The 27,995-nt window shown below is 37.5% G+C and overlaps 1 protein-coding gene and 1 long non-coding RNA gene across 4 annotated transcripts in view; one reads left to right on the plus strand and one right to left on the minus strand.

Annotated features, from left to right (window-relative positions):
* Window positions 1-27,995, plus strand: part of MYO1D (myosin ID) — a 326,202-nt gene that overhangs the window by 145,312 nt on the left and 152,895 nt on the right. For all 3 annotated transcript variants that reach the window (XM_038548143.1, XM_038548142.1, XM_038548141.1), the window contains exon 16: window positions 201-408. In XM_038548143.1, coding sequence (XP_038404071.1) covers window positions 201-408 — 208 coding nt within the window. The remainder of the gene's footprint in view (window positions 1-200; window positions 409-27,995) is intronic.
* On the minus strand, window positions 16,008-27,971 carry LOC111097433. The gene is made up of 3 exons (XR_005364683.1): window positions 27,796-27,971; window positions 21,957-22,066; window positions 16,008-16,288 (listed from the first exon to the last, which is right to left on the minus strand). It is a non-coding gene; the product is annotated as an uncharacterized LOC111097433 (long non-coding RNA).

The raw sequence follows: 27,995 nt of genomic DNA on the forward strand, positions 1-27,995 counted from the left end.
AAGAGTCTTTATCATGAGGAGTGTTGTTTCTTATTAAAGTCTTTTTCTACATCTCTTATCAGCTTAATGAATAGAATTCATTATTAAGGGTTTTTTTTTTTCCATCTTTGAAGTGTCTTGAATTTATTAAATTGTCTTTCTGCATCTGAGACCATAAGGTTTCTCTCTCTTAATGTGTACCCTGTTCATTTTTCACACAGATACAAGATGATCTCTGAATTCACCTGGCCCAACCATGACCTCCCTTCAGACAAAGAGGCTGTCAAGAAGCTAATTGAACATTGTGGTTTTCAGGATGACGTAGCTTATGGGAAAACCAAAATTTTCATTCGAACACCCCGAACACTGTTTACCTTGGAAGAACTCCGTGCCCAGATGCTCATAAGGATTGTCCTCTTTCTACAAAAGGTAATTTTATATTTTATATATAAAGATCGGGTCTTGCTTTTATGTTCTTAAAAATTCGTTGGATGTTTTCTTTGATATTCACAATGGCATATTCTTTGTATCTATGCATATCTTAGAATGTTTTCTGTTGCCTTCACACATGGAAAATTTATTTGGCTGCTTGAACTCAAAATTATTCTATCCTCAAAACTCGAGACGTTTTATCTTCTTGTATTTAAAGTTGGAGAGATTCTGAAGCAGCCAACTTTTTGTCTCTTATAATTAACTGGGGTTTTTCCCTCAGCCTTACTGGGTAAAGAACTTGTTTTTAATCTTGTAATTCAAAAGTTTTGCCAATGCGTTTAACACCCCCTGCTCACCATCATTACCCAGCACCAGAATTTGACTGAGGAGTGGGAGTGCTGACTTAAAGCTCATTAGATCATAGTAGCAATCATCATTATTCAGTGTGTGTGTGATGGTGGTGGTTGGGGGGGGGGGTACTTCTTACTTCATTCACTCACTCCTGTTTTTTTTTTATCCGCCATACCCATTTCCAAGCCTTCCATATGAACAATTTTAATATTAAAAAATTATATATGTAACTTTTTAAAAATACTGTGTCTCTGTGAGATGTATATTTTCTATGGGATATATACCAGGAGAAAAGTTGCTGGGTCAGAGGGTGTACACAGACCTGATTGGTCTAAGTAGTGCCTGTTTTTTCCCCGGAAGGACTGCCAGTTTGCACCAGCTCACTCAGGGAGTTACTGTGTGCCCACATCCTGACTAGTAGCATCCAGTCACCTCAGTTTTACAAGACTAATAGGTACAATGATATCTCACTGTTGCTTTACATTGTATTTCTCTGGTTACCATTGAGCCTGAGCATCTCATTAAATGCGTATTTGCTTTCTTCCTATAAACTGCTGGATTGTATCCTTTTCCATTTTTCTCCTGGAGCTGGTATCATTTTCTTGTTAATAAGCAGGAATTCCTTGAGTATTTTGGACATTAATCACTTACATTGTTAGATACTTTAAATACTTTTTTTTTTTTTTTTTTTTTTAAGAGGGAGAGGGCAGCAGGGGAGAGAGGGAGAGAGAGACTTTAAGCAGGCTCCATTGTGGACACAGCCTGACACAGGGCTTGATCTCACAACCCTGAGATCATAACCTGAGCATAAACCAAGAGTTGAATGCCCAATGACTGAGCCACCCAGGAGCCCTGAAGAGAATCCTTAATTTTGACATCATCAAATTCTTCAATTCTTCGTCTTAAATTTTGTTGGACAGGGCTTTCCTTGTCCTCAGGTCACAAAGATACTAGCCTCTGTTTTCTCCTCTGAACTGTATACTTTCATCTTCCACATTTAAGTCTTGAATCCATTTAGAACCTACCTATATATGTGGTTTTGCACAGGAATCCAATTTTATTCTATATGGTGAACCATTTTCTCAGTACCATCTACTAAACAATATGTCCTTTTCAGTTTGATTTGTGGTGCCACATTTATCATATGTTGTCATGTGTATATATTCTGTCTCCGAATGTTTATTTATACCGTTGCCATTTTTTTTTACAATGATGCCACATTGTTTTTATTGCAGTATGTCTTAGTGTTTAGTAGAAGTCATCTTTTTCTTACTCTTTATGAAGGTGGATTAATTTACATATATACCTTATTATGCAACATAAATGTTAATGTGTGTTTATTGGGTTCATTAAATTCAACAATAATTTTTATTAGGATTACATTGAATGTATAGATTAATTTGAAAGAATTAACATTTTTACAATATTAAATCATCTGAAGAGTATAGAATAGGCTTATTTAAATCAATTCTTTGACCTTTAGATTTAGAAAGGCCTTCAGGGTCAATTCATGGTTAATTCCTTATTGTTTTTGTTACTGCTATGAAATTTTTATTCTATATCCTGGTGTTGATACAGAGAAATAATATGGGCTTCTGTTGACTTACCTGTATCCAGAGTGAGACCTTGTTGATTGTTAGTTTTTCTGGGGAAGTGATTATATCATGTGCAAATAATGAACTTTTTTTTTTTCCTTCCCTTCCAATTGTTTCTAAGTTTTGGTCTCTTTTATTTATTTTTTTCAAGAACTTCGGAAAATCTCTCAAAATGGAGTACTAAATTCTATTTCATCCTGAGACAATTTCCTTCTCTTAACTGATTTTTTTTTTTTTTTTGTATTGCTTTTGCTCAGTTCTGTTTTACGCAGGTTGGGTGTCTGTTTTCTGTTTGCTATGGTGAATTATTTTCACATATCTGTTCTTCCATATATTCAAATCCTTTATTTTGATCTTCAATACTTACCAATGGTATTTTTCTGTTGTTCTTTTGGCAGATCCAAAACTTTGCTTTTCTTCTTTATACCCCTTGAAGAGATTGACACAGGCTCAGGGTTTGGCCCTAACGAGAGTGACCCTCCCTCCCCGTTCATTTGGAACAGTCCAGGTTTATGACTGTTGTCTCTCATACCCCTTTTGCTCTCAAAAGTGTCACTTTTGATATGGATAATTATGGATAATACATTGTATAGTCGCCTACCTTGAACTTACTTTCTGTCCATGTGGTTGCTGGTAGAATCCTGTTCTTACATCTCCTGTCACAGTTTGTTCGCTTCCTCCACAGTTGACGCGTCCCACAGGCTTTCATCTTACAGCTCTGCTAGTCACAGATTGCACGCCCAGCCCCATGAGCCAACTCTTGCATAGTAGGTATGCACACCTACTACGGTTCTTCCTTTCTCTGTTCTCTCTACAGCACCTCTGCTTTCCTTCTGGTGAGAAATCATGATTTCTATTTAGAAAAGGGAGATGCTAAAGGAGAAAGAATGTCTACTTCAACAGCTATCACCTAAGCCAGGGGAGAAGAGCTGTCCAGTCTGCTCAGTGTTGTAGATCTTGAATTTCTGAACCATAAAGCAGTGGAGCAGGAAATAAAATAAGGATTTTCCTCTGAACTCTCAGGCAGACTATAGGTGATCTAATGATTTGTTCTTTAAACCAACTCCACGGGCCATAAAATTATTGGAAATTTCTCTCAGCTTCTGGGAATAGGTCATCAGTCACCTACCTTTTCATGTGCTGTGTATTTTTATTTTCTTCTGTAATCTTACAGAAATGGAACAGGAAGTTAGGGGAGGCAGCATCAAGAGATGCTATTTTTTTTTAAGATTTTATTTATTTATTCATGAGAGAGAGAAAGGGAGAGGCAGAGACATAGGTAGAGGGAGAAGCAGGCTCCATGCAGGGAGCCTGATGTGGGACTTGATCCTGGGATTCCGGGATCATGCCCTGAGCCAAAGGCAAGGCTCAGCCGCTGAGCCCCCCAGGCATCCCAGAAAATGCTATCTTAAACCAGAATCTCCAAAAATTGACTTTTATTTTTCCTTTTTAAATTAAAAATAGCTTTATCTTTTTTAATTGTATGATTATACAATTAAAGCATACTTATTGCAAAAACAAATTCAAATCATATAGAAAAGTGTAAGAGAAACCATGGAAAATCACCTAAAATCCCACCATCCAGAGATCACAAGCCATTAACGTTGTGGTGGTCATCCTTTCTAATATCTTTCTGCGCATATCAACATGTACTATAATATAAATGAGATAATTCGTGTGGTGACTTTTTTATGAGCACATTTCTCTTTTTTTTAAATAAGATTTTGTTATTCTTTTTCCAATATTTACCTTCTCTGCCCACATCTCGTCCTGCCACGTATGTCAAAGAATCCCTAAGACCACTTCCAATTTTGGTAATTCACCAGAAGGATTCACAGGGCTCAGCATATAGTTGTACTCATGAATTAAATTTATTACCGCAAAAAGATACAAAGCAAAATCAGCAAAGGGAAAAGGCACATGGGGCAAAATCTGGAGGAAACCAGAAACAAGCTTCCAAGAGTTCTCTCCCAGTGGAGTTGCATAGGACATGCTTAATTCCTTCAGAAATGTGACAACACGTGCTAAGTGCTGTCTACCAGGGGAGATCATTAGAGACTCAGTGCTCAAAGTTTTTACTGGGGATTGGTTATGTAGGCACCCTCTGACTAACATGTGCTGAAATCCCAGACTCGAGAAGGAAATCAGATATGCAGCATAAATCCCGTTGTTTGCACAAGCAGTATAACCAAATAGAGCCACTCTTATCATTTAGGGAAGGTTTTATATCAGCATATAAAACTACCCAGTCAAGTTTGCAGACACTGGCCAAGGGCCAACCATGGAATCAGGCTTTTCTAAGGATACAGTCTCAGGCCTGCTGTGTTAACTCCTTTCTGATACTCCCACTATCTTCCCATAACTTTAATGGACTTCCTTATACATGTAGGAATACTTCATCCTGTGTACTAGATACTTCTTTGCTACAGCCTTCATTCTATGCACTGGATTCCCATGAGAAAGATTATTGCTTGAAGGGTGTACATGTTTGTAATCATCATACATACTAACAGTTCACATTGTGTAGCCCACAACGTAAGTGAACTTCTTTTCCCTAATGTTTTTTTAACTACAGTGACTTTTACCAGGCTTTTGGACTTTTTCCACTCTTATCAGTAAGAAGTAGTAACTCATGTCTACTTTAATTTTGTATTCCCATGACTCTTCATGAGGGTATGTTTATTGTCCTTTTTGGATTGCCTCTTCAGTTATTTGCTTATTTGTATCCATGGCCCATTTTTCTCTTGGGTTGTTTGTCTTTTTCTTATGAACTTGTGGGAGCTGTTATCTTTATGTATTGCAATTATTTTTCCTAAGCTATCATTTGTCATTTGAATCCATTTAAAATATACTCTTTGACATGAAATTTTCCACTTAATATTTCTTATCTTTTTTTCTTTGATCTTTGAGTTTCTTCAAGAAAGTTATGGATCTGGGATTTAGTTTTTATAATTGGTATTATATAAGGGTCCAACTCTGTTGTTCCAAGTTAAAAGCAAGCTATTCTAATTCAGTTTATTTAAAAATTCTTCTTTTTTCCACTAAATTAAAAGTCTGCTTTTGTCTAACAATAAATTCCCATATATACTTGATTCTATTTTCAGGACTCACCATTTTATTCCATTGGCAATTCCTATGCCAATATCATACTGTGTTACAGGTTCTAACATGTGAGAACCTAGCTTTCAGGTTATTATCTCACCTTTTCTGTACCTCCAGAGAGATTTAACGGCAAGTTGGAAGTGGCAAAATCAATTATGTTAACTAAAACCAGAACCTCCAAAATTGTTGTTCTTAGAGGAACAAACTGCAAAACCAGAGATTACAGAAAAGATACAAATTGGATTACTTTCTGATTCATAAAAAAGTGTGTATTTCCACACTGTAACTATATAAACCTCAAAGTATTCAGTATCAAGAATTACAGATAATTTGTTTAGTGTATCTTGTTCATCTTTATATACTTGGTCATATGCTTGGTATTTTAGGAGATTTGTGAAATTGTTACAAATATGTTGGTTTTGGGGGGAGTTTTGATGTTGTTGATTTGTTTTTTAGTTTTTTTTTTAATTTTTTATTTATTTATGATAGTCACACACACAGAGAGAGAGAGAGAGAGAGGCAGAGACACAGGCAAAGGGAGAAGCAGGCTCCATGCACTGGGAGCCCGATGTGGGATTCGATCCTCGGTCTCCAGGATCGCACCCTGGGCCAAAGGCAGGCGCTAAACCGCTGCGCCACCCAGGGATCCCGATTTGTTTGTTTTTTAAAGACAGACCATCCTAGGGGCGCCTAGGTGCACAGTCAGTGGAATGTCCAACTCTTAGTTTCAGTTTAGGTTGTAATCTCTGGAGTTCTGGGATTGAGCCCTGTCAGGTTCCACACTAACTACAGAGTCTGCCTAAGACTCTCCTTCTACCCCATCCCACCCCCTCTCAAATGAATAAATAAATCTTTAAACAAGAAATAACCATCTTAGGAGTGCCTAGATGGTTCAGTCCATTAAGCATCCAACTTTTGGTTTCAACTTAGGTCATGATCTCAGGGTCGTGGGATTGCACCCCATGTTGGCTCCATGCTCAGTGCAGAGTCTGCTTGAGATTCTCTCTCCCTCTCCCTTTGCCCTGTGCTTGCTTTCTTGCTCACTTGCTTTCTCTCTAAAATGAATAGATAAGTCTTTCAAAAAAAAAAAAGAATCATCTAGAGTTCAAAGACTTTTATTAGTTTTGTAGTACCTAAGTAGTTGCAATACAAATTCATGCAGAAAAATGAAAAATATACAAATAATTTTATAGTTTTAAAATACAATTTTATATTAAATATAAATGAAATCATGTCACCTAGTTATGTAATACTTTTTTGTCCAATCTTTACATGAGTAAACATTATTTGTGTATTTATAAGAGCCTTCTTTGTCCTTAATTTGATTTATTAGAGCTTCCTTAGTCAATCTGCTATTACTGGATGTTTAGGTTTTTCTTGTTTTTCATTCTGTAGGTCCCACTGCAGTGCACAGCTCTGCTTACCTAGAGCCGTGCCTGACCCAGAGTTCAATACATATTAGCTGTTGTTATTACTACTCATGCTGTTATTACTACTAGTAAGCAAATGTCATTATCCTTGATTATTTTCTTAGAATAAATTCTCAGACAGAAATTTTTGGTTTAAAAGATACACACTTTTAAGATTTTCTGTACCCATTGTCATACAGCTTCTGGAAAGATTGGACCAATTTATGCTCCCACCAGCTGATGCATGAAAGAGCTGGACTCACTGAAGCACTAGATATTTTTATTCTTATAAACATCCTTTCTGAATGACCTAAAACCTGAATGTTTTGCCTGAATATTGAAAAGAGCTTTTATACAAAACCCCAATTGTTGTGTACACATTTTTACATGTCTAAAAGAAATGAATCGGGATAGCCAGTGAGATTTTTTTTTAAGACCATACTTCTGTTCCTTTCATAATACATAATTGCTTCACTTACCCTCTACATATGAGTCTGTGTGTGTTCCTTACATCACATTTGAATGAGAAATCGGATAAGATGGTGTTTCTAGGCAGCACTGAAGAACTATTTAAAGTTTTCTCAATTATAGCTTTAAGCAAGGAGGTGCTGAGAGATCAGTAGTCAGCTCAGCAGCACGTGGGGCTGAGTTGACGTGTGTAATGAGTAAGTGTGTTGTGAGGCTAATCTGTCAAGTTGGTTTTTTAGTAGCTTTTTTCCTTTTTCAACTTGGACTTGACTGGTTTTGGCTTTTTTATCATTTGTCTTCTATGTATTATGTTCATTAATTCTCAGAAAATAAGACATTCATTTGTTGCATAGTTGGGGAAACCTTGAGGAAAACAATAATTTCTAATAATATTTTTTATGAAAATATCACACCAGATGTATTACAAAGAATCATGATTCTCTAATATTCTGTACACATTCTGTTTAAAATATGTTGCTGTCTTGGGAAAGGAATGGGTAATGGATCCTCTCAAGAAACTCTCCCTTTTTGGTATGTATATAGTTTTAAATTTATGTTTTTACTTTAAGGAGTGACACTGTCACTTTGATCAGGCCAAGATCAAAACTGTCATATAACATGATATGAAAGATGGATTCTCAAAGGGAAATAGAAAATATGAGGGAAGATTCTCTTTTGTGTGGCCATTAACAAATTTGGAATAGGTTAATGGATTTGAAGAATGGGTTTCTTGACCCATCTATAGGACAGATAGGTGCTTTTTTGAATTCATCTTCATTTGGGAAAATAGCCCTTTCTTAAAGGGTATCTATAGTTGATTGTAGATAGAGAACTTAATTAGTCACCATATGACATACTGGGACTGTTTCAGATCACACAGCTTTGATCCTAGCTCTAGGAATAGAATTATCCTTTCCAGTGTGCTATAGTGTAGTTAAGAGGTCAAGGCCCTTCTTATGTCACATCCTGAAGGCTACTAAACATAGACCTTGGGGATCCCTGGGTGGTGCAGCGGTTTGGCGCCTGCCTTTGGCCCAGGGCGCGATCCTGGAGACCCGGGATCGAATCCCATGTCGGGCTTCCGGTGCATGGAGCCTGCTTCTCTCTCTGCCTGTGTCTCTGCCTCTCTCTCTCTCTCTCTCTCTCTGTGACTATCTCTCTGCCTCTCTCTCTGTGTGTGACTATCGTAAATAAAAATTTAAAAAAAAATAAAAATAAAAATAAAAAATAAAAAAATAAACATAGACCTTCTCTCTTAAAGTAGTATCTTAAAGCTTTAATCATTTTCCTCCAAGCAGTTTGTGGGTACCCTGTGATTACTACTCATGCTGTTATTACTACTAGTAAGCACATGTCATTATCCTTGATTATTTTCTTTAAGCTCACAAATGCGACAGCTGCCAGTCCTTTGGAAATTTAAATCATGCTAGCCCCTGACTTGCTTCACACTACATGCTATGAGTTTTTCAGCTTTTATTCCATCCTATATGTGGCCCAGAACTTGTAGCACCCATGGCACTAGGAACTGTGGAGTCTACAGTCAAGTTTGAATCTAAAGTCAGTTGGTAAATTTCTCTTGTGAAACTATAGACATGTTTAGGTCGGAAATACTAGAAGCTTCACACTCTAAGTATTCAGATCTGTTGGCCTCGTATGATCCAGAGGCTCCCAGAGTTTTATTTTTGCTTGTCTGGTAGCTTCCTGATTCGAATATGGTAGTGGTTTGATTATTAGGCCATAGCAAACTTGGCACAATTTCATAAGCCAGATATGGGGGGACAAAGGAATGACTGGAGAAAAAGGGTGGAAAATAAGTGAGTGTGAGAAAGAGGCTATGATAAAGCTGAGGAAGGAGGAAAAGGCCCTCAAGCTAGTAAGAGAAAATATTCAAAATGTGGGCTTAATTCATGTGTGATTGTTTCCAATTTTACGTGGAGTTCAGGAGAGAATTATAGGGGAGTTGGTGATCTTTTTTAAAAATTCAAAATAAAGCATGCCTGGGTGGCTCAGTGGTTGAGTGTCTTTGGCTCAGGTCATGATCCTGAGGTCCGGGGTCAGATCTAACATTGGGCTCCTTGTGGAGAGCCTGCTTCTCCTTCTGCTTCTATCTCTGCCTTTCTGTGTGTCTCTCATGAGTAAATAAATAAAATCTTTTTTTTTAAATTTCAAAATAATAAATATTTGTCATTCTGCTGACAAGCTGATACTGTGAGAATATTATACAAAAATAAGGTTACCTATTTTTATCAATACACCAGCAGTATTTAAGCATGTTGTATATAATGTTTGGTTAAAAGTATACAGAAGCATTGAAGATTCAGCATGCTTTTGAGATGGCACATGGGAAAATTTCTTCTTGTTCTTATTTCAGTACTTCTGGGCCACTGCCCTCAAACTGGCAATCATGTTTTGGGGAGGGGACCACACTGCTGTAAAGCCTCCCTTGTGAAATTTCTTAGGGTGGTGATACTGGACATCCTTGAAATGTTCCTGAATTTACTGAGAAGGCTTCTAGTGAGTTTTATTTATGCATGCTATGAAGTAGATACATTTGAGCACATTAAGGAGGTATCCATCTATTTCCCATTGTGTTAAGAACAGTACTTTCGGGCAGTCTAGGTGGCTCAGTGGCTTAGTTCTGCCTTCAGCCCAGAGCGTAATCCTGGAGACCCGGAGTCGAGTCCACGTTGGGCTCCCTGCATGGAGCCTGCTTCTCCCTCTGCTTATGTCTCTGCGCCCCCGCCCCTCCCGTCTCTCATGAATCAATAAATAAAATCTTAAAAAAAAAAAAGAACAGTACTTTCAAAATCAAAAATAGATGTTTTTTAAAAAAAGAATAGATGTCAAACTAAATAGAATTACTTCTTTGTAGGGATCAAGATGCTCATGTAATTTTTTTTCTCTTTTGAGCTATCAATTCTGAGAATTGTACTAATCAATTCAGTGTCAATATTATGTTTGCCTCAGCAAGATAACCTTCTTTTCCCATATTTTGGAACAGTCTAATAGCATAGGAGTTAATCTGTTCAGGTTGAATTTCCCTGTGAAGACATGTAAGAGGGGGTATTTGTTGGATGGTAACTTTTTTTTTTTTTTTTTAAGATTTTATTATTCATGAGAGACAGAGAGAGAGAGAGAGAAAGAGGCAGAGACACAGGCAGAGGGAGAAGCAGGCTCCACGCAGGGAGCCTGATGTGGGACTCGATCCCAGGTCTCCAAGATCAGGCCCTGGGCTGAAGGCGGTGCTAAACCGCTGAGCCACCTGTGCTGCCCCATGGATCGTAACTCTTAAACAACTTTCTCTAGCTCTTCATAACAATTGATGTGTTCTTATTTAGTATTATGCATGGAATCAGTTTGGGTGCTTTATATTTTCCTAGAAAATCATACAGGTTCTCAAATTTAATTGAATAGAATTGAACAAAGTAATCTTTTATGTTTCTTTTCATTTCCCCTGTGTCTTTAGTCATTCCCTCTTATTTCTTATTTTGTGTATTTGATTTGTACTCACTCTCGTTTTTCTTTATCAACTTTAGTTAATGGTGCATTTTACTGTTTTTTTTCCTTAATTAACCAGCTCCCTGACTTATTCATTCCACCATTTTTTAATTTCTAACTTATTAACTTTACTTTTTATCTTCATCAGTTCCTTCTTTTGGAATGGAAAAAGAAGAAACAAGCAGGAGATTATCTTTTCTCTGACTTCTAGCATTGGATGCTTCATGCAATTTTTTCTTTCACATTTATTAATAATGGATATGAAATGTGTTTTTAGAACTACTTTTGCTGTGTCTGTAAGACCTGATATATTATCATTTAAATATTTTTATGTTTAGATTTCCTCTTTCCCAAAAAATTGTTAAAATTTTTTTTCTGGGACACCTGGGTAGCTCAGTGGTTGAGCATCTGCCTTCAGCTAAGGGCATCATCCTGTGTCTGGGGATTGAGTCTCACATTGGGCTCCCTGAAAGGAGCCTGCTCCTCCCTCTGCCTATGTCTCTGATTCTCTCTGTCTCTCATAATAAATAAAATATCTTTTAAAAAATAAAAAAATAAAATTTTTTCCAATTTAAATGTTTATTATTTATTTTTCTTAGTTGAGAGATAATTGTACACAATGTTACATTGGTTTTGGGGGTACAGGGTATTGATTTGACAAGTCTATATGCTGTGCTGTCCTCCCCACAAGTGTAGATACCATCTCTCACTGTAGAGCACTAGCACAATATTATTGAGTATATTCCTTATGCTGTACCTTTTATCCTTGCAATTTAGTCATTCCATACGTAGAAACATGTGTCTCTCACTCTTCTTCACCCATTCTGCCCATCTCCCTATCTCTCTCCCCTTTGGCAACCATCAGATTCATGGTTCTGTTTCTGTTTTGTTTGTTTTTTTTAAGATTCCAAATATAGATGAAATCATGCAATATTTGTCTTTCTCCAGCTTATTTCAGGTACCATAATATCCTCTAGGTCCATATATGTTGGCACAAACAGCAAGAGCTCATCCTTTTTTATGGCTGAGTAATATTCCAGTGTATATGCATTCCACATCCTCTTTATATATTCCTCTATTGATGGACACTTGGGTTACTTCCATATCTTGACTATTGTAAATAATGCTGCTATAAACATAGGCTTGCATGTATCTTTTCAAATTAGTGTTTTCATTTCCTTTGGGTAAATACCTGGTAGTGGAATTATTGGATCATATGGTATTTTTATTTTTAATTTTTTGAGGAGCCTCCATACTGTTTTCCACCGAGGCTGCTCCAGTTTGCATTCCCACCAGCAGTGCACAGGGATTTTCTTTTCTCCACATCCTCATCAACACTTATTATTTCTTGTCTTTTGATTCTGGCCATTCTGACAGGTGCAAGGCGATACCTCATTGTGATTTTGATTTGCATTTCCCCAATGATAAGTGATGTTGAGCATCTCTTCATGAATCTGTTGACTATTTAAAAATATTTTAAAAATCATTACTAGGCAATTCATGTTTTATTTCATTTTTTAGTTTGTTAGTAACTTTTAGTTTTACTGCATTATGATCATGGAATGTTAGGTGTACAAACTCTAGTTTTTGGAACTTATTAAATTTGGGGGGCCTAGTAGACAGTCCATCAATGGGGGGGGTGTATAACTTGAAAGAAGGTATATTTCTCTCTCTTTTTGGACATTTTTATTATGAAACATTGCAAATACTTGCAAATGTAGAAAGAAGAGTTCCTCTGTTCCCTTATCTCAGCTTCAACAACTATGCTCTGCTTCAGTACTGCCTAGTACTCACCTCATGCTTTTATGGATGTTGATTTGGTTTGGGTTCGTGTTTTTTCAAGGGAGATCCCAGCTCTACTATCGTTTTACCCTTACATACCATTATAATCTCTATGGATAAGGACCTTGGCATGTCACTCTCATACCACTTAAAATTAATAATAGTTCCTTAACATCACCTGATATCTAGTTTGTGTTTATTGTTCCCCATTGACCTAGAAATGTCTTTTCACAGATTGTTACGGGTAGGAGCCCTGAAGCTGAGGCATCTTTGAGAATGGAATACATTAGTCTTTAACATATTGTGATTTTCAGTGACATTTCATCCTTAAAAATGATATGTTTTAAAGGCAGCTCAAGTATCATAAGGACTGTCCTGGTCGGTCCTAACTAACTATATTATTATTTGTATATTCGTGTACTTACTTGCTAAATTTGCACTTTATATTTTTATAGGTGGGGTTATATTATAGTATATTATAATATTACATATTATGGTTGGGTAATATAGAAAGATCTTATGAAAGATTAAAAGTAATTCATTAAAACATAAGCATAGAGTAAAAAAAGTAATTTCTAAAACTGAGAATACTATCATAGCTATTAATTATAAATAGTCTCAAAGGTTAGCATAGACCTGAGTATAATAATTTTGTAAACCAGCCAAAAGAAAGTGTGAATAGAATCATTATCTGAAAATTAGATCCTATTGGCTTAGTTTTTCATTTGCCCCTATTCCCTGATGTGTCATTTTTTGTGAAACATTGTCACGGAGCAGCATGAAGCCATGGGGGCTTTCACATCATTTTCAAACAAAGCTTATTGGCTTCTTTGTAAAAGCAGTCAAGTGTTTTCTTTCTCAGACTAAAATCAAAATAATAATCTCTCATAGAAAATTGATTACTTTTGCCCTTAAAGTTTTGTGGCAAAAAAAAAAAAAGTTTTGGGATCCCTGAGTGGCGCAGCAGTTTAGCGCCTGCCTTTGGCCCAGGGCGCGATCCTGGAGACCCGGGATCGAATCCCACGTCGGGCTCCCGGTGCATGGAGCCTGCTTCTCCCTCTGCCTGTGTCTCTGCCTCTCTCTCTCTCTCTCTCTATGACTATCATAAATAAATTAAAAAAAAAAAAGTTTTGTGGCATTTTTTTTTTTTGAGAGAGAGTAAGCGTGAGTTGGGGGGTGGGCAGAGAAAGGAGGAGAAGCAGACTCCCTCCTGAGCAAGGAGCCTGACATGGGGATCATAACCTGAGCCAAAGGCATTTGTTTAACCGTCTGAGCCACCCAGACACCCCTTGCCTTTAAAGTTTAAAAAAAAAAAAAGAAAAAGAAAAAGAAAGAAAAGTAAAGTAAAAGGATCTGCTAATGCAGTAGCTAATCTTTGCTAAGGGACAGGCAGTGTTTGGGGCACTTGCTACATATATTAAATGGATCTTTACAAGAATCCTGTGAATGAGTTTCTAGTATTTTCATTTAATAGGAAAGGGAACTAAAGCCACTGAGTGCCTGAGTATCTCCCTGGAGGTTACATGGATGGTGAATGCCAGAGCTGGGACCTGCCGCTCATAGGCCAGCCGTCTGCACACACTCTTAACCACTGTTCTCTTTCACCACAGTGGCATTTTCTAGAGTATCCTCCTTGTAGGAAAAACAGGTACGACTTCCACTGTTGAAGAAAAGTTTATAAAAATGATGGTGGCATCATGGTCAGAGAGGAAGAAGAATATGATTTGGCAAAATTCCTTTATTAAAGGACATTGGTAGACATAGAGTGATGTCTGAGTCATTTACTACTAAGTATGTGAACTAATACACATTTTGACTACAATTGGAAAGAAACACATGTTGAAAGGATGAATCAGCTCTTGACATAAGTATGTACAGTAATGAAAAAAGTAATCAGTGACTCTGTTTTCCTGAGAATACAGGCTCTAGGAGAAGAAATTTTTATTTGTTTTCGTAAAGGTGACTTTTGACCTCTGAGTAGGTTGGGAAACGTGTTAGGATGACTATAGATAAAGCATCAGCTTACTTACAGGAAGGAGGGGAGGATATTGTGGCTTCCAGAATCAATTATTCATTGCTTCATTCATGGGGAATATTTCTGGTCAAAATATGCCACTTGACCTTGACTAAACTGTTGAAAGGACTAAAGAAAAAAATATGCCTTTGATCGAATGGTGGTCATTGACTATATGTCTGTTCAGTATACTGCAAGAAGCAGGTAGCACGTGTCTTTCCCAACACTGTGAGATGTTGCTGTGTGGGAGAAGGGTGCTCATATGCATTTTTAACGAAGTTATAAATTGAGTTTGTTCATTCATTACTAAATAGGGATATAAAAATGAACAGTGTTCTACGGAGGAGAAGCTGACAACCTAGTGAGAAGGGAGATGTGCTCACACTCCAACCAGGGGAATGGTGTAATTGAGACACTCTGGGGTGTGGAATCATTGCCAGGTGGGCTCAGAGGGGAGACCCTAAACTACCTAGGCCGAGAACAGAAGGCTTTCAGGAAGAAGAGGTACTAAAAAAGTTTGAGAACCACTCTGTTAGATTTACATTTTACTGGAAAATCATACATGGCTGCAGTGCAACCTGCAATGGCAGGATTAAATTTAGATTTAGCTTGAATTTTATACCAGGTATATAAATATTTACTACCCTTTCTCTTGTTTACCTAACAAGATGTAAAGAGCTAGCTCAGGGCTTGTCTTCTCAAAGCACCAGGATCAACAAGCTCCCATTCTGTCATGGTTCCTCATTAATAACCTCTGTTCGAGGCTGACAGCCTCTGATTTGATTATACATTTTTTGTCATGGCTTGTGATACTCTGCTACCACAGTGCACTATGCAAAGTCTTCTGCAACATGATTTCTTTCAGTCAGCATGTTTTCTCAAATTTTTCTGGGTCCATAATGATAGCTCTAGTTTATTTACTTTTACTTCTTTACACCATTTCATTATTAAAGAGTCATTAATTTTCCTAATAATACTTAGTTTTTCAATTTTTTGTCATTCTAATTAATGCTACACTGAATATTTTTGTACGTTTCCTTTTTACAAGTGACTGAGTCTCTGTGGGACAGCTACTCTCAAATTTTGAGGGACCCCCCACCCCCAAAAGCTCACCTTAGAAAATTTAAAAATATACCAGCTCACACTCCATTTGCTGGTAGTGATGTCATCACATGTAATCTAGCCTCTGGAAAACTCCACTGTAGATTAATGAGAGCATGAAAATTAACAAAGGTAAATAACCTGCTGGTTTTATTATGGAATTAGTTTTTCTCTTGAAACTCCCTTGAAAGGGTCTTGGCAATGTTCAAGTTTCCCCAGGCTATATCCTAAGAACTGATTCTCTTGGGAACATACCACACACTGCAAATGCTAGGTTTTAGTCAACACATTTTCAGAGTTTACTTAAAACTGTCCAGTTGCTTTCCAAAATAACTGTCCCCACTTAAACTTATCCTGAAATGTGTAGTAGTTTTTATTGTTCCCTATCCTTATCAACAATTTGCATTCTCAGAATTTTTCATTTTGACCAATCTAATATTGACACTTGAGTCAGTCCTTTACTCTCTTGCAAGCTCAGATGCACATAGGGATCTTCCTGGCAGCAGGCATGTCAGGTTGTCTCTTCTGCCACATTCTTCCTATAGTCAGAAGTCCCACTGAAAAGTTTAAGAGAGAGAATTGATGTGGTCAGTTTTTGAGTTCTAGATAGGTCCATGTTAAAGGGAGATTAGAAGTCAAGAATGGAAGGACGCCTGGGTGGCTCAGTCCATTAAGCGTCCAACTCTTGATCTCAGCTCAGGTCTTGATCTCAAGGTTGTGAGTTCAAGCCCAGCATTGGCCTCCACACTGGGAGTGGAGTCTTAAAAAAAAAAAAAAAAAAAAAAGCCAACACTAGAGCTAGGATGGCCAGTAAGAACCTGTTGCTATAATCTAGGGGAAAGCAAATGGGGCCCTCAATCAAAGCAATGGTAATTGAGATGGAGAGAAATTTGAGAAATATTTAGAAGTTAAAATTAGCAAACCAAAGGGACATCTGACTGGCTCAGTCAGTAAAACATATGATTCTTAATCTCAGGGTCATGAGTTCAAGCCCCACCTTGAACACAGAGCTTACTTACAAAAAAAAAAAAAAACCAGCAGACCATGATAGTTGTTGGAATGGGAGACTGATAAAAGCCAAGAATCAGTGATTCCCAGGTTTCCAACTTAGGTTCCTGCATAGCTGGTATCACTAATCACTAACAAAGAGATGGAGGGTACAGGAACATATGTGGAGGAAAGTAATAGTTTGAGCCATGATATGTTTAAGGTGTCTAGGAGATTTTCAAGTCAGAATTATACATATGAGTTAAGAAGCAAGAGAAGTAGCAAATTTCAAGTGAGAAGGAATGATGAGTATCAAACATAGAAATGTCCAGCAAAACAAGGGTTGAGAAGCGCCTCCTTAATGTCGCTATTAGGAGATCATTGGTTTATTAATAACCATCATGGTAAAGTTGACCCAGATGAAAGCAGAAGAAACACAAACCAAGTACCAGAATCCTCAGGTAAGAAAGTATATTGAATATTTATTGGTAGCTGATAAGATGGGTATAGGAAAAGAGGTATGTTCATAATGAAGAAACCAGGGAGTGTTTATCATGTGTAAGACATTTCATAAATGAGTACTGAACACTGAAGTCTTACCTCGTGTATGTTACTAAGCAGCACTGTCACAGTAACATTACTGTGTATAAGTCATTTATTTTACTCTTGTGAAGAAAATTTATGTTGGTTTATAATATAAGTCAATAACTGATGCCGCTTAGTATTTACATAGAGGCAAATGCAAAGGCCTCTTAGAACAATAAAAATGCTTCAGAAATTTAGCAGAACAAGAGAGCATTCTTTTCCCTTCCTCCCTCTCTCCCTCCCTCCTTCCCTCTCCCCTTCCCTCCCCCTTTCCTTTCCCTTTCCCTTCCTCCCTCTTTCTGTACCACCTTCCTTTTAGCTTCCCTTTTCTCTCCCCCCACCTAACTGATGAATAAAAAAGATAAAAAGCATATTTGGAAAATAATGGTGACATGTCAAAAATAATTTGTTTCTTATTTATCTCCTCTCAGATACTGCCAGTAAGAAACCCTTGCCACCCCTTCCCCAGCCTGCTCCCCCATAAGTTGGAAGCAGATGATTTGCTCTCCTGAAAGAGCAGCAAATCCGTTGCCCGGGTGATATCTCATTACTAAGGCAACCAATTTGGTGCATCAGTGTGAATCCCAATTTTAAAATGTAATTATGCCAAGATATGTACATATGCTTGAGACTTGCTTAAAAGGAATCTGTTCCCCTTTGGAAGGAAAACATTTCCTATGTTAGGTGAAAGAAAGGGTGAAATGTTGCTTTTATTCTTTGCTAGCTTAAATACACCTTTCAACTGAGCTCCCCTGCTATGCTTAGTAAAAGAGCTTGCATTGGTTTTCTTCTCACTTTTTTTTTAACTTGAGATGTTCCCTTTCCAAGACACTTCTCTCTTGAGACCTGTCACTCATAACCCAGCAGCTGTTGTCTCCATGACAACACTTTCTGGCCCCTATAGGTGGTGGTAGAAAAAAAAAAAAAAGGAAGGGGAAAAAAACCCTTGGCTCCATTTTTCATTGCACTTTTTCTTTTTTAATTGCTGGAAGCTCAAGAGATTGATTCTTTGTAAGGAATTAATTAGTGAAGGGGAAGTTAACTGTGAATAGATGTTTACATTAAATTACAAAACTTCTGAACAATTCAGTGAGGATTGCTGCCCCAGACCCAAATGAAAGATCTTACAGATAGGATGTGTTCAACCCAGAGAAAAACTGTATCACCCAGGTAGCCAGAGACTTGCACAGCCAAGCCAAACAAAACCATTAAATCATGGCTGAGCAATTAATTTTTCTTCCTCCTCAACAAAAATTATTTAGAAATAAAACCTATTTAAGTGCTGGAAGTATTTACTTTAATTTCTAACCTTATTAAATAATGAAATCCCTGCAGCTCACGCAGTTTCTTGTTCACTGCTGCTGCCAGGAATCTCCCAGCTCAGATTTGAGTTGGGGGTTTCAAGTGTGACTGTGTCCCTTCCCACCCACACCCCTGCCCCGTTGCCTTGCTGTCCTTTTATCCTTACTTGGGTGACTCCATTGTCTGTGTAATTTTTACTGTAAACACCCCCCGATTCTTTTGGAAATAATTGGGTAACAAATATTAGAGACAGCAATGAAAATATTTTATTGTAATGGGCATTTACTGCTTAGTGACAGCATTGATATTCTTCTCCCCCCAAGACAATTTTTAAAACTGACTTTTAAAGACTTTTCTAAATTACATAATTTTGCTACATACTTCATTAAGCTGAGATACTTAATGGATGATAAAATATATCTTATATAGCAAGTTAAGTATATAATGAAATACATGTGGGTTAAGTGTGAGGGCTGCAGAGTCAAGGTTTATTTTACTCCTTTCCTTACTAGCGCAAAGGTATATAACTGCTACCAAGAAATCCAAGTGTATCAGTAATTATTCATATTCTTTATCATGGCACATTTTAACACAGCCCTCTTGGACAATTAAGTTTTGCTAACCAAAAAACAGTTTATGAAATATTCAACATGTTCTGGGAAATGTGTCATTACTTATTGTCTATATTTAGAACATTAATTTTTCTCATTATGGGGAAACTTTAAACTCTATTTTTTAAAAATTTCAGCAGGTGCAGTATTTATATTCTGCATTTATTAATTTATATATTATAGACAAAAGGCCCTTCCAAAAAATTTAAATACATACACCATTAAGAAATTGAGCTGAAAATAGGGGTGATCAGTTCCCTGAAAAAAAAAAAAAAAAAAAGAAGAAGAAGAAGAAAGAAAGAAAGAAAAATGGCCATCATTGTTTAACCTGTCATCTGATTCAAGATTTTTTTAAAAAATCATACTCATTGTTGCTAAGGATATGTGTACTATTGGCAGAAGAGTAAATTGGTGATAACTTTCTGGAGGGTAGTTTAGCGATGTGTTTCCAAAAAGTATTTAAAATCAGTTTACTTCTAGTCTAGCAGTTACACTTCTAGAAATTTTGACTAGGGAAATTCTCTTTTTTAAAAAATATTTTTATTTTATTTATTTTATTTATTTTTTTTTATTTTTTTTTTATTTTTATTTTATTTATTTTAGAGAGCGTGCTCGGGGGTGGGGGCAGAGGGAGAGAGAGAAGGAAAGAAGCAGACTGCGCTGAGCGTGGAGCCTCAAGACCCTGAGATCATGACCTGAACCAAAATCCAGAGTCGGACACTTCACTGAACCACCTGGGTGCCCCTTAACTAAGGAGATTCTTAAGAATTTATGTAAAAACTTAGTTGGAAGAATTTTCAACATGTCTTATGAAAGTGGAAAATAATGGGAAAAAAGGTCAGGAAATTAGTTATATGATTGATGGTACGTCCATGCAATAGAAAACTAAGCAGCCATAACAATGAAAATGTAAAAAAATTAATAACATCAAAAGTGTTTACAATAAATGTTAAGGGAAAATAGATGTCTCAGAAGACGCTCAGTATGATTCCTGTTTAGCCACATTGTTAATTCTAGAAATATCAACACCCCCCCCCCAACCATACACACACCCATTATATACTCTGAGGAGGAACTAATGAGGCATTCCATTTTGGGGCTTTATTCATTACTAAGGAAAATTTAGGGCCATTTATATTCAGTGGTTTTTGTCAGAAAAAATGTTGCCAAACATCGCTATCTGTTCAGACTCAGCACAATGAGAGTCTGTATTTTGAAGAAAATTTAATTTCAGACTAAGATCTTTAGTTGTCAGCTGTCCTGAGTTGGTTTTATTGTATTTGTGCAGATACAAACACTCACAGAAACCAAGTACTCAGAAAATATGTTGGTTCGGAGAACCAAAGACCCAAAGATTTGTAATTCAAGCCCAGGTTATAAAATACTTTATTCACAAGTTTGCTGTACTTTAAATGAACTATAAATAGAAACAGCATACAGCTATAATCACATTGATTTCTACTCCAAATTTTAATTAACAGTTTTTATTTTAAAGTAATACAAGTTAATTGCGAAAGGTAGAAAATTATTTAAAAAGAAGGACTTCTGTGTGATCTTCCAGGCATCTCTCCTTGACCCTCGTCTGTACAACGTATCTGTTTTAGTGATGTTCTTCTGTTCAAAAACCCTTCCATCACCTACAGAATCAAGATCAGACTCTATTCTAGAGTCTAGCTCCAACCACCTCCACCTTCCATGATACTACACCACTGCACAACTCCCATGCTGTCTTCGCGGACCTCCCCAACAGACCTTACTTTCCTCCTGTCTGCTTTCACATGTACTGTGGGCCGTGCCTTCAGTGCCCTTCTCCACTCCATCCTCATTAAAGCCCTCTTGGCTCCACCAGTCTAAATAAAGTCGTCTTCACTTCTTGCTCCAGAACCCATTTGTCACTTGGCCACGGCTCTGAGGCAATCACAGCAACGGGAGGCAGGAACTGGGGGCCTGCTGTTAGTTGTAGGTTTGTGGAAGCTTTAAGTCATCTCTTCCTTTTTCTGTACAGCAGTAGGGTTGGAGATGGGCACATCTATCACAGTCAGGTATGAAGTGTATTATGAGTAATTTGCTACTAATAATAAGTTATTGAAGATAATTATTTTATGAATAGGAGCTGATTCGAGGTTATTTCTATAAGATTTATACTTGCTTCTGTGAGTGAGTGAGAAAATCACATGAGGGATTGTACAACCCCCGGGGTGTGTGTTGCACATGTGAACATCCTGCCTAAGATATACCATGGCAAGCCAGGGCAGAGAACTTCTCAGCTAGATGATTTATAAGAAAGCTCAAAAATTCCCATTGAATACTGTAATTTTGATAGGCTGTAGATCATCTGTTAATTTTGCGCGTTTGTCTTATCTCCTCGAGTAGATTGTCCTTTGTCCTTACATTTGTTCAAATTTTACCCAGGGCCCCCAACATAATGTCCTGTACACCGTAGCACTGGGTGGTGTTTGTCACTAGCATAATTACATTATCATCACTCAATTCTAGGTGCTTCAGGATTTATAAAGTTTCCTAGTAGTTAGGTTCTATATGAAAACAGAGATATTTATTAATACCTAAGATCTAGTCATGTGCACTTAAATGAGATAACTGCATAATACCGAGCAGAGTAATTAATTAGTAGTCATAAGAGGTACTCCTGACCGGGAAAGACTACTTTACATTTTAACTCTGCTGCCAGAGCTGAAGAATATCGCTTCTGTGTAATTCCTAGGCTCCACTATTGCCTCACCAGCAGATACTTGTTGGCTTCAGTCAACCATAAGGCACTCAGGTTCCATCCCCAGCTTCAGCACTTACAGGAGGATGCTCTTGGGCCTTTCTGAGCTTCAGTCTCATCATCTACAAAAGGAAAATAACATGGTACCCACATTAGAGTGTGCTTATGAGTACTGAGTTAATATATTCAGCATACTTTCAACAGTGCCTAGCACATCATAGATACTATGTGTTCACTATTCTTATTAACATGGATGTTATTAATACTAATGTTAGTAGTAGTATTGGTTTGGGTATGTATCAATTAACTATTACCACACACCACTGTATTAACATCCTAGCACTGCTATAAAAAATTATCACAGACTCTTGGTGGCTTAAAAACACATTTATTCTCTTACAGTTCCAGAAGCCAGAAATCTGAGATTAGTATCACTGGGTCCAAATCAAGGTGTTGCCACGGCTGTGCCCTCTCTGGTGGTCATGGGGGACAATATTCTATTATTTGCCTCTTCCAGCACCTGATAGCTGCCAGCATTCCATGGCTTGTGGCTCCAACCTCTGCATCCACTATCACAATACCTCCTCCTCTTCTATCTTTAGCTCTCCTACTGACTTCTTATAAAGATATATGTGATCACATTTAGGATCCAATAGATAATCTAGGAAATCTATGTATTTCGAGATCCTTAATCAAATCATTGAAGTTCTTTTTTTGCCATATGAGGTGATATTTACAGGTTCCAGGATTTAGGAGGTAGAAATCTTTTCAGGGTCCATTTTTCAGCCTGCCACATCATCCTAAAACTCAGTGAATGTAGGAGTCAGAATTTGTTTCTTCCTCATGCATTTGGGGCTTGGCTGGCCATTCTTGGCTTATCCCATTTCAGGCTGTGGGTTTAGTGTAGATTGGCTCCAACTGTCACTCATTTTTCTGAAGTTGGTAGATCTCTGAGGCCTGTTCTTCTCATGGCAATGGCCTGACCACAAAGCTGACCACACAAGGACATTTCAAGCTGTTCAGGGGATCCCTGGGTGGCGCAGCGGTTTGGCGCCTGCCTTTGGCCCAGGGCGCGATCCTGGAGACCCGGGATCGAATCCCACGTCGGGCTCCCGGTGCGTGGAGCCTGCTTCTCCCTCTGCCTGTGTCTGCCTCTCTCTCTCTCTCTGTGACTATCATAAGTAAATAAATAAAAATTAAAAAAAAAAAAAAAGATTCAAGCTGTTCAGGTCACAGGGATTTATATCCCATTAACCAAAGCATGCGATATCAATGGGATGACCCATGTATGTCAAGGGGGAAGGAATCAATATTTGCTGTAATAACAACCTAGCACGCTGTTCTTTGTAGGTGACAGTAATTTACAACTAATTAGTAATATACTTATTTGGGGAGAGAGAATAAAATCCAGGATTAAAAGCAAAGTTATTTAGTAATAAGACCGTTTTCTATAGTTCTTTGATAGTTAAGGAGCTATATTTGTTGTGGCCTTACTCTGGTCAAATAAATACATTCCTGTATATGATGATCCTAAAGAACTTGTCCTTAGGGATTTTTTATTTAGGTGGTAAACTCCTAGACATGGAAACCCTAAGACTCTGCTGGAGTCTCTTTGCTATAGTGTAGTGATTCAGTAGGTTCCATGGAGATAATGAAAATGAAGCAAAGATTTTCTGCCCCTTTGGAAGAATAGAATATTTGCTGGATAGCCTCTCAAAAAGAAGTGAACTAGAGCATACCCATCAGCTACTGAGTTAAAGCCAAAGCTATAGTAATTATAGTATCTTCTCACGTCATCTTTGTCCAGTGGGCTTGAATCTTCTAAGTAATCCAACCATGAGTTGGTTCTTTATGCATTAATTGGAATCTGATATTTGTTAATTTGAAAACCAGTATATGATATTTGCATATTTGAATTTAATAGAATTTCCAAGTCTAGGGTTTTTTTTTTTTTTTTTTTTGGTCTTTCCTCTCATTCCAGTAATAAAGGAATCATTATTCTCACAGGTCTAGTGAGAAAAGAAATAATACAAGATAGAGTTTATGGACTCTTAGTCTTGCTGACCTCGAGAGAGAATAAGGATGTACCGCATCATATTTTCCTTAGTCACTTGATAAAATGCAATAACACTGAGGTGTTGACTTCTGTCAGAAAGAGAAAAATAAGACAAAGGGGGAATTTTTCATGAAAAATCTTGTAACTGGAATGAACAGGGAAATAGGAACTTAATTTAGAACACCCGCATTTTCATAGCTATAACGGAGCCAACTGATTGAAGATATAGATCTTATATTTTCAGTGAAATTCTTTTAATGTGAAAAGAATATGGAATATTCACTGAGAACCATACTTTTCCATGCATTGGGTTACTCACTGGCAAATTGGCAAGTTTCTTAGGTTGATGCTTATTCACACTAGACTGCTAGACTGCTCTAGAACCATTGCTTCGCCCATCAACAGGGATTTTGAAATTCCACATGGACTCAAGAACTGCCCAGCAACTGCTGTGTATCTCTTCCTTGAACATTTCATAATTTGCCTGGCACGTCTTCACAGTTATGCACCAGAATAAGCTCTTTCCTTTAAGTGAGCCTGTTTAACCCTAAGGTAACTAAGCTTTTCTTGGATATAAAACACCTCTGGGGCCTTTATGACAAAGAAGCAAGTCTTTTTTTAAACTTACAAAAAAAGATATTTAGTTTATTCGCCAGATTGCTAGGTACTCACTAGAAAAGCTGCGATGAATATAATAGAAATAGTCCATGTCCTCACAGAGCATACATTCTAATTGAAGAAGAGTAGCTTAAAAAAAAAAAAAGGTAAGTCAGCAAATAATTACTGATTGGGTACAGCTGTGAAGGAAAGGGAGGCAGTAATGCAGAGTGCAAGAGAAACACGTTTCCAATAGGCTGGTCAGAGAAGACCTTGCTGTAGCTGTGACATAAAGCTGAGAGCAGGGATCCCTGGTGGCGCAGCGGTTTGGTGCCTGCCTTTGGCCCAGGGCGCGATCCTGGAGACCCGGGATCGAATCCCACGTCGGGCTCCCGGTGCATGGAGCCTGCTTCTCCCTCTGCCTGTGTCTCTGCCTCTCTCTCTCTCTCTCTCTCTCTCTCTGTGACTATCATAAATAAATAAATAAATAAATAAATAAATAAATAAATAAATAAATAGCTGAGAGCAAACGGTTGAGAAGAATGTGCTCCTAGGAAGAGTGTGGGGAGGGAAGGTTCAAGCAGAGGGAGATACATATGTAGGGAGGCTGCAGCAAGAGAAGGCTTAAACATCTGGAGAGCACTTGAAACAGCATCCCTATGGTACCTGTGCTGCTCTCACTTTTTGTCGCTGGCACACATCCATTTCTTCAACGTTTAGTGCAGCAGGGTTTATGTCTGTGCAAGTTTTCAGCCTGAATTTAGGTTTGGGTTCTCTGGAAGGATGCCTACAGGGCAACTATAGAAGAGTCCATGAAATATTGATCACAAGCCAGTGGAGATGAATGGGATGGGGAGGAGGAGGAGGTAGATTTTGATGATCCTAAAATATTTCCAAGGTTCACATACAGAAAGAGCCATTAGGCAGTCTCAATGCTGGTGCTCATCTGAAAAGCAGCCTGATTTGTTCTCTGCATTCAAGATATGTGTGCTCTGACTTTGCATGAAACTACTGATTTCTCATCCTTGATCCAGTATATACCTTTTTCACTACACTTGATGCCTTTTGCTGTTAAGTAATATGTGTGTGCAAGCGCGTGTGTGTGCGCGCCTGATTACTTCTCATTGACTTTTTATACCACTGTTCCAGAGGAAACATCGTCATACAGATTTCCAGTATTAACTATTCTTAGTACTTGCCCAGGTAGGAACTAACTTAGTTTCAATCCACTCCTACCAATTTGATCCCAATAAAACATTTCTCCTGTGTCATCCTTGGCTGTAGCTGGTAATTCATTTGTATTGCAAAGAATCCAAAGCTTCAGTGAACATTCCACACGTCTTTAATTGTGGATAATCTACTGGAATAGACACAACGTCCTGACATTCGTGAAGTGACTGTGAGATAAAGTCTCTCTTCCACTTGTGATTGAGTCCCCTCCCCTACCCCCCCGCCCAAAGAGCTTACATTTTAACAAAACAAAATCATTTTATGGACATATACTTGATTTTGAAGTAGAGAAGGCCTTTCTAAGTACCCTAGCAGCATAAAGACAGCAATTGATAAGGATCCCTACATAAACATGCAAAACTGCTGTTTCTAAAAAAAAAAAAAAAAAAAAAAAAGCAAAGAAAAAGACCACATTGTTTCACAATGTGTTCCATTGTATAAAAGAGAAAGAAAGAGGGAGAGGAAAATAAAACAGAAGAAAGTGCAGTTCAAACCGGCAGGTAATGTGTCACAGGGATTTAAGGACAAGCCTCTTCTCTGCCTTCTCTTGGCATATCTTCCATCTCAGTGTGGCTCCCCCTTGTGGCTGCAGAATGACCACTAACAATCTCAGCCACCACACTCTTCTCTGTGATCAAGGGGAGTCACTCTCAAGAGTCCTTGAATGTTTTCTCAGAAAAGTGAGAACTTTCCTTCCTCAGAACCACATGCCAAAATTCTTCTCATGTTTTATTGGCCTGAACCAATAACCGTGGCCAGGAGATGATAAAAAGTAAAATGCTAAGAAATCTTTGGAAATGTAATAAAAGGTTGACTTATTTCACATATAAAAAGCCCTTACAAATTGTTATGTAAAATCATAAATACATGATGAGTAAAAAAGGAATGAAGAGATATTTCACAAAAAAATTCAAATAGCTGGTGAATTTGTAAAAAGTTCAATAGTCATAAAGTACTTTCATCATAGCAACAACATATTATCTATTTTCTTGATTCTTTTTAACTATTCACATGGTAGAGTTTGGAAATGGGAACTTTAATGTGTGGCAGCTGAAAACAACAGCAATTCTGCTTTTAGAACTTTGTCATAAATCATTTATGTGAGTGAATTTAGGTACCAACTTCTGGATAGCAGTATACCATGAAGAGTATCAGAAGATCACTGGCATGTTGGGATGAAAAACACCAATGACAAAAGGACGATCCTTTTAATTATAAATAGCTCATTTAAGTCAATGAAAATGAAAATAGAAAATGAATAGAAATGCACAGTTCACAAAAAAGAATTACAAATGACTGATAAAAATATAAACTTATTTTTATAATAGATTCTAGAGAAGTTAGTTGAAAAATTATGTCAACATTCCGATTGACATCCACTTTAAATCTGTTGTGACTTGCTTGGTATATAGCTAAGAAACCTCACTTTTCAAATATTGTATTACAAAACATTTCTTGGGAAAGAAAGAGGAGATTTTAGATTTACAAGTATGAGATTATGTTTCTAGAGGATTTTTAGTAATAAAGACAGTTACAACTATATGTGCAAATGTAAAACCTCAACATCACTGAGCCAATCTAGCATTTTACTTAACTAGATCTTTCTCTAAACAGTAACATTTCTTTCTGTATCACCACAACGTTATTCTAGTTTGAGCTACTTATTAATTTGATCACATGCATTTCCCACTATTATGATAAATCATGAACTCAATGCCATTTTTTTTGTAACTGAGTTATGACCAGTAATGGCCTTAGTTCTTTAATCCTCTTAGGTTCAACTTGTGTAAACCTGAACTGTCAAAAAAGTGTCCTTACTAAGTATACATTTTCTTATCTTGCCATTCCCCTTACACTAACTATAATCTAAGACAGGATAATGAAAAGAGGAAGCATATTTGATGTTTACTCAATGTAATCCAAGGGACCTTGTCCAGAGTATTCCCTTCCCCCAAGAAATGTCCTCACCTGGTATCACTGTCCCAGGATCGTGGTAACTGTTGACATGCTGGGACACGGGGGTACATTGAGCAGCACTGGTCTAACAGATCCCTATTAGCACCATCTTCCGTTGCCTACAACCAAAGCTAGGCTCCTAGCAGAGCTATGAACATTGATTGCATTCCTCGGAGAAGCAGAGATCATAGGTCTGGAAAATCATTGTTCTT

This window comes from Canis lupus, chromosome 9 (genome assembly GCF_011100685.1).
Source record: "Canis lupus familiaris isolate Mischka breed German Shepherd chromosome 9, alternate assembly UU_Cfam_GSD_1.0, whole genome shotgun sequence".
In the NCBI taxonomy this organism is placed as follows: domain Eukaryota; kingdom Metazoa; phylum Chordata; class Mammalia; order Carnivora; family Canidae; genus Canis; species Canis lupus.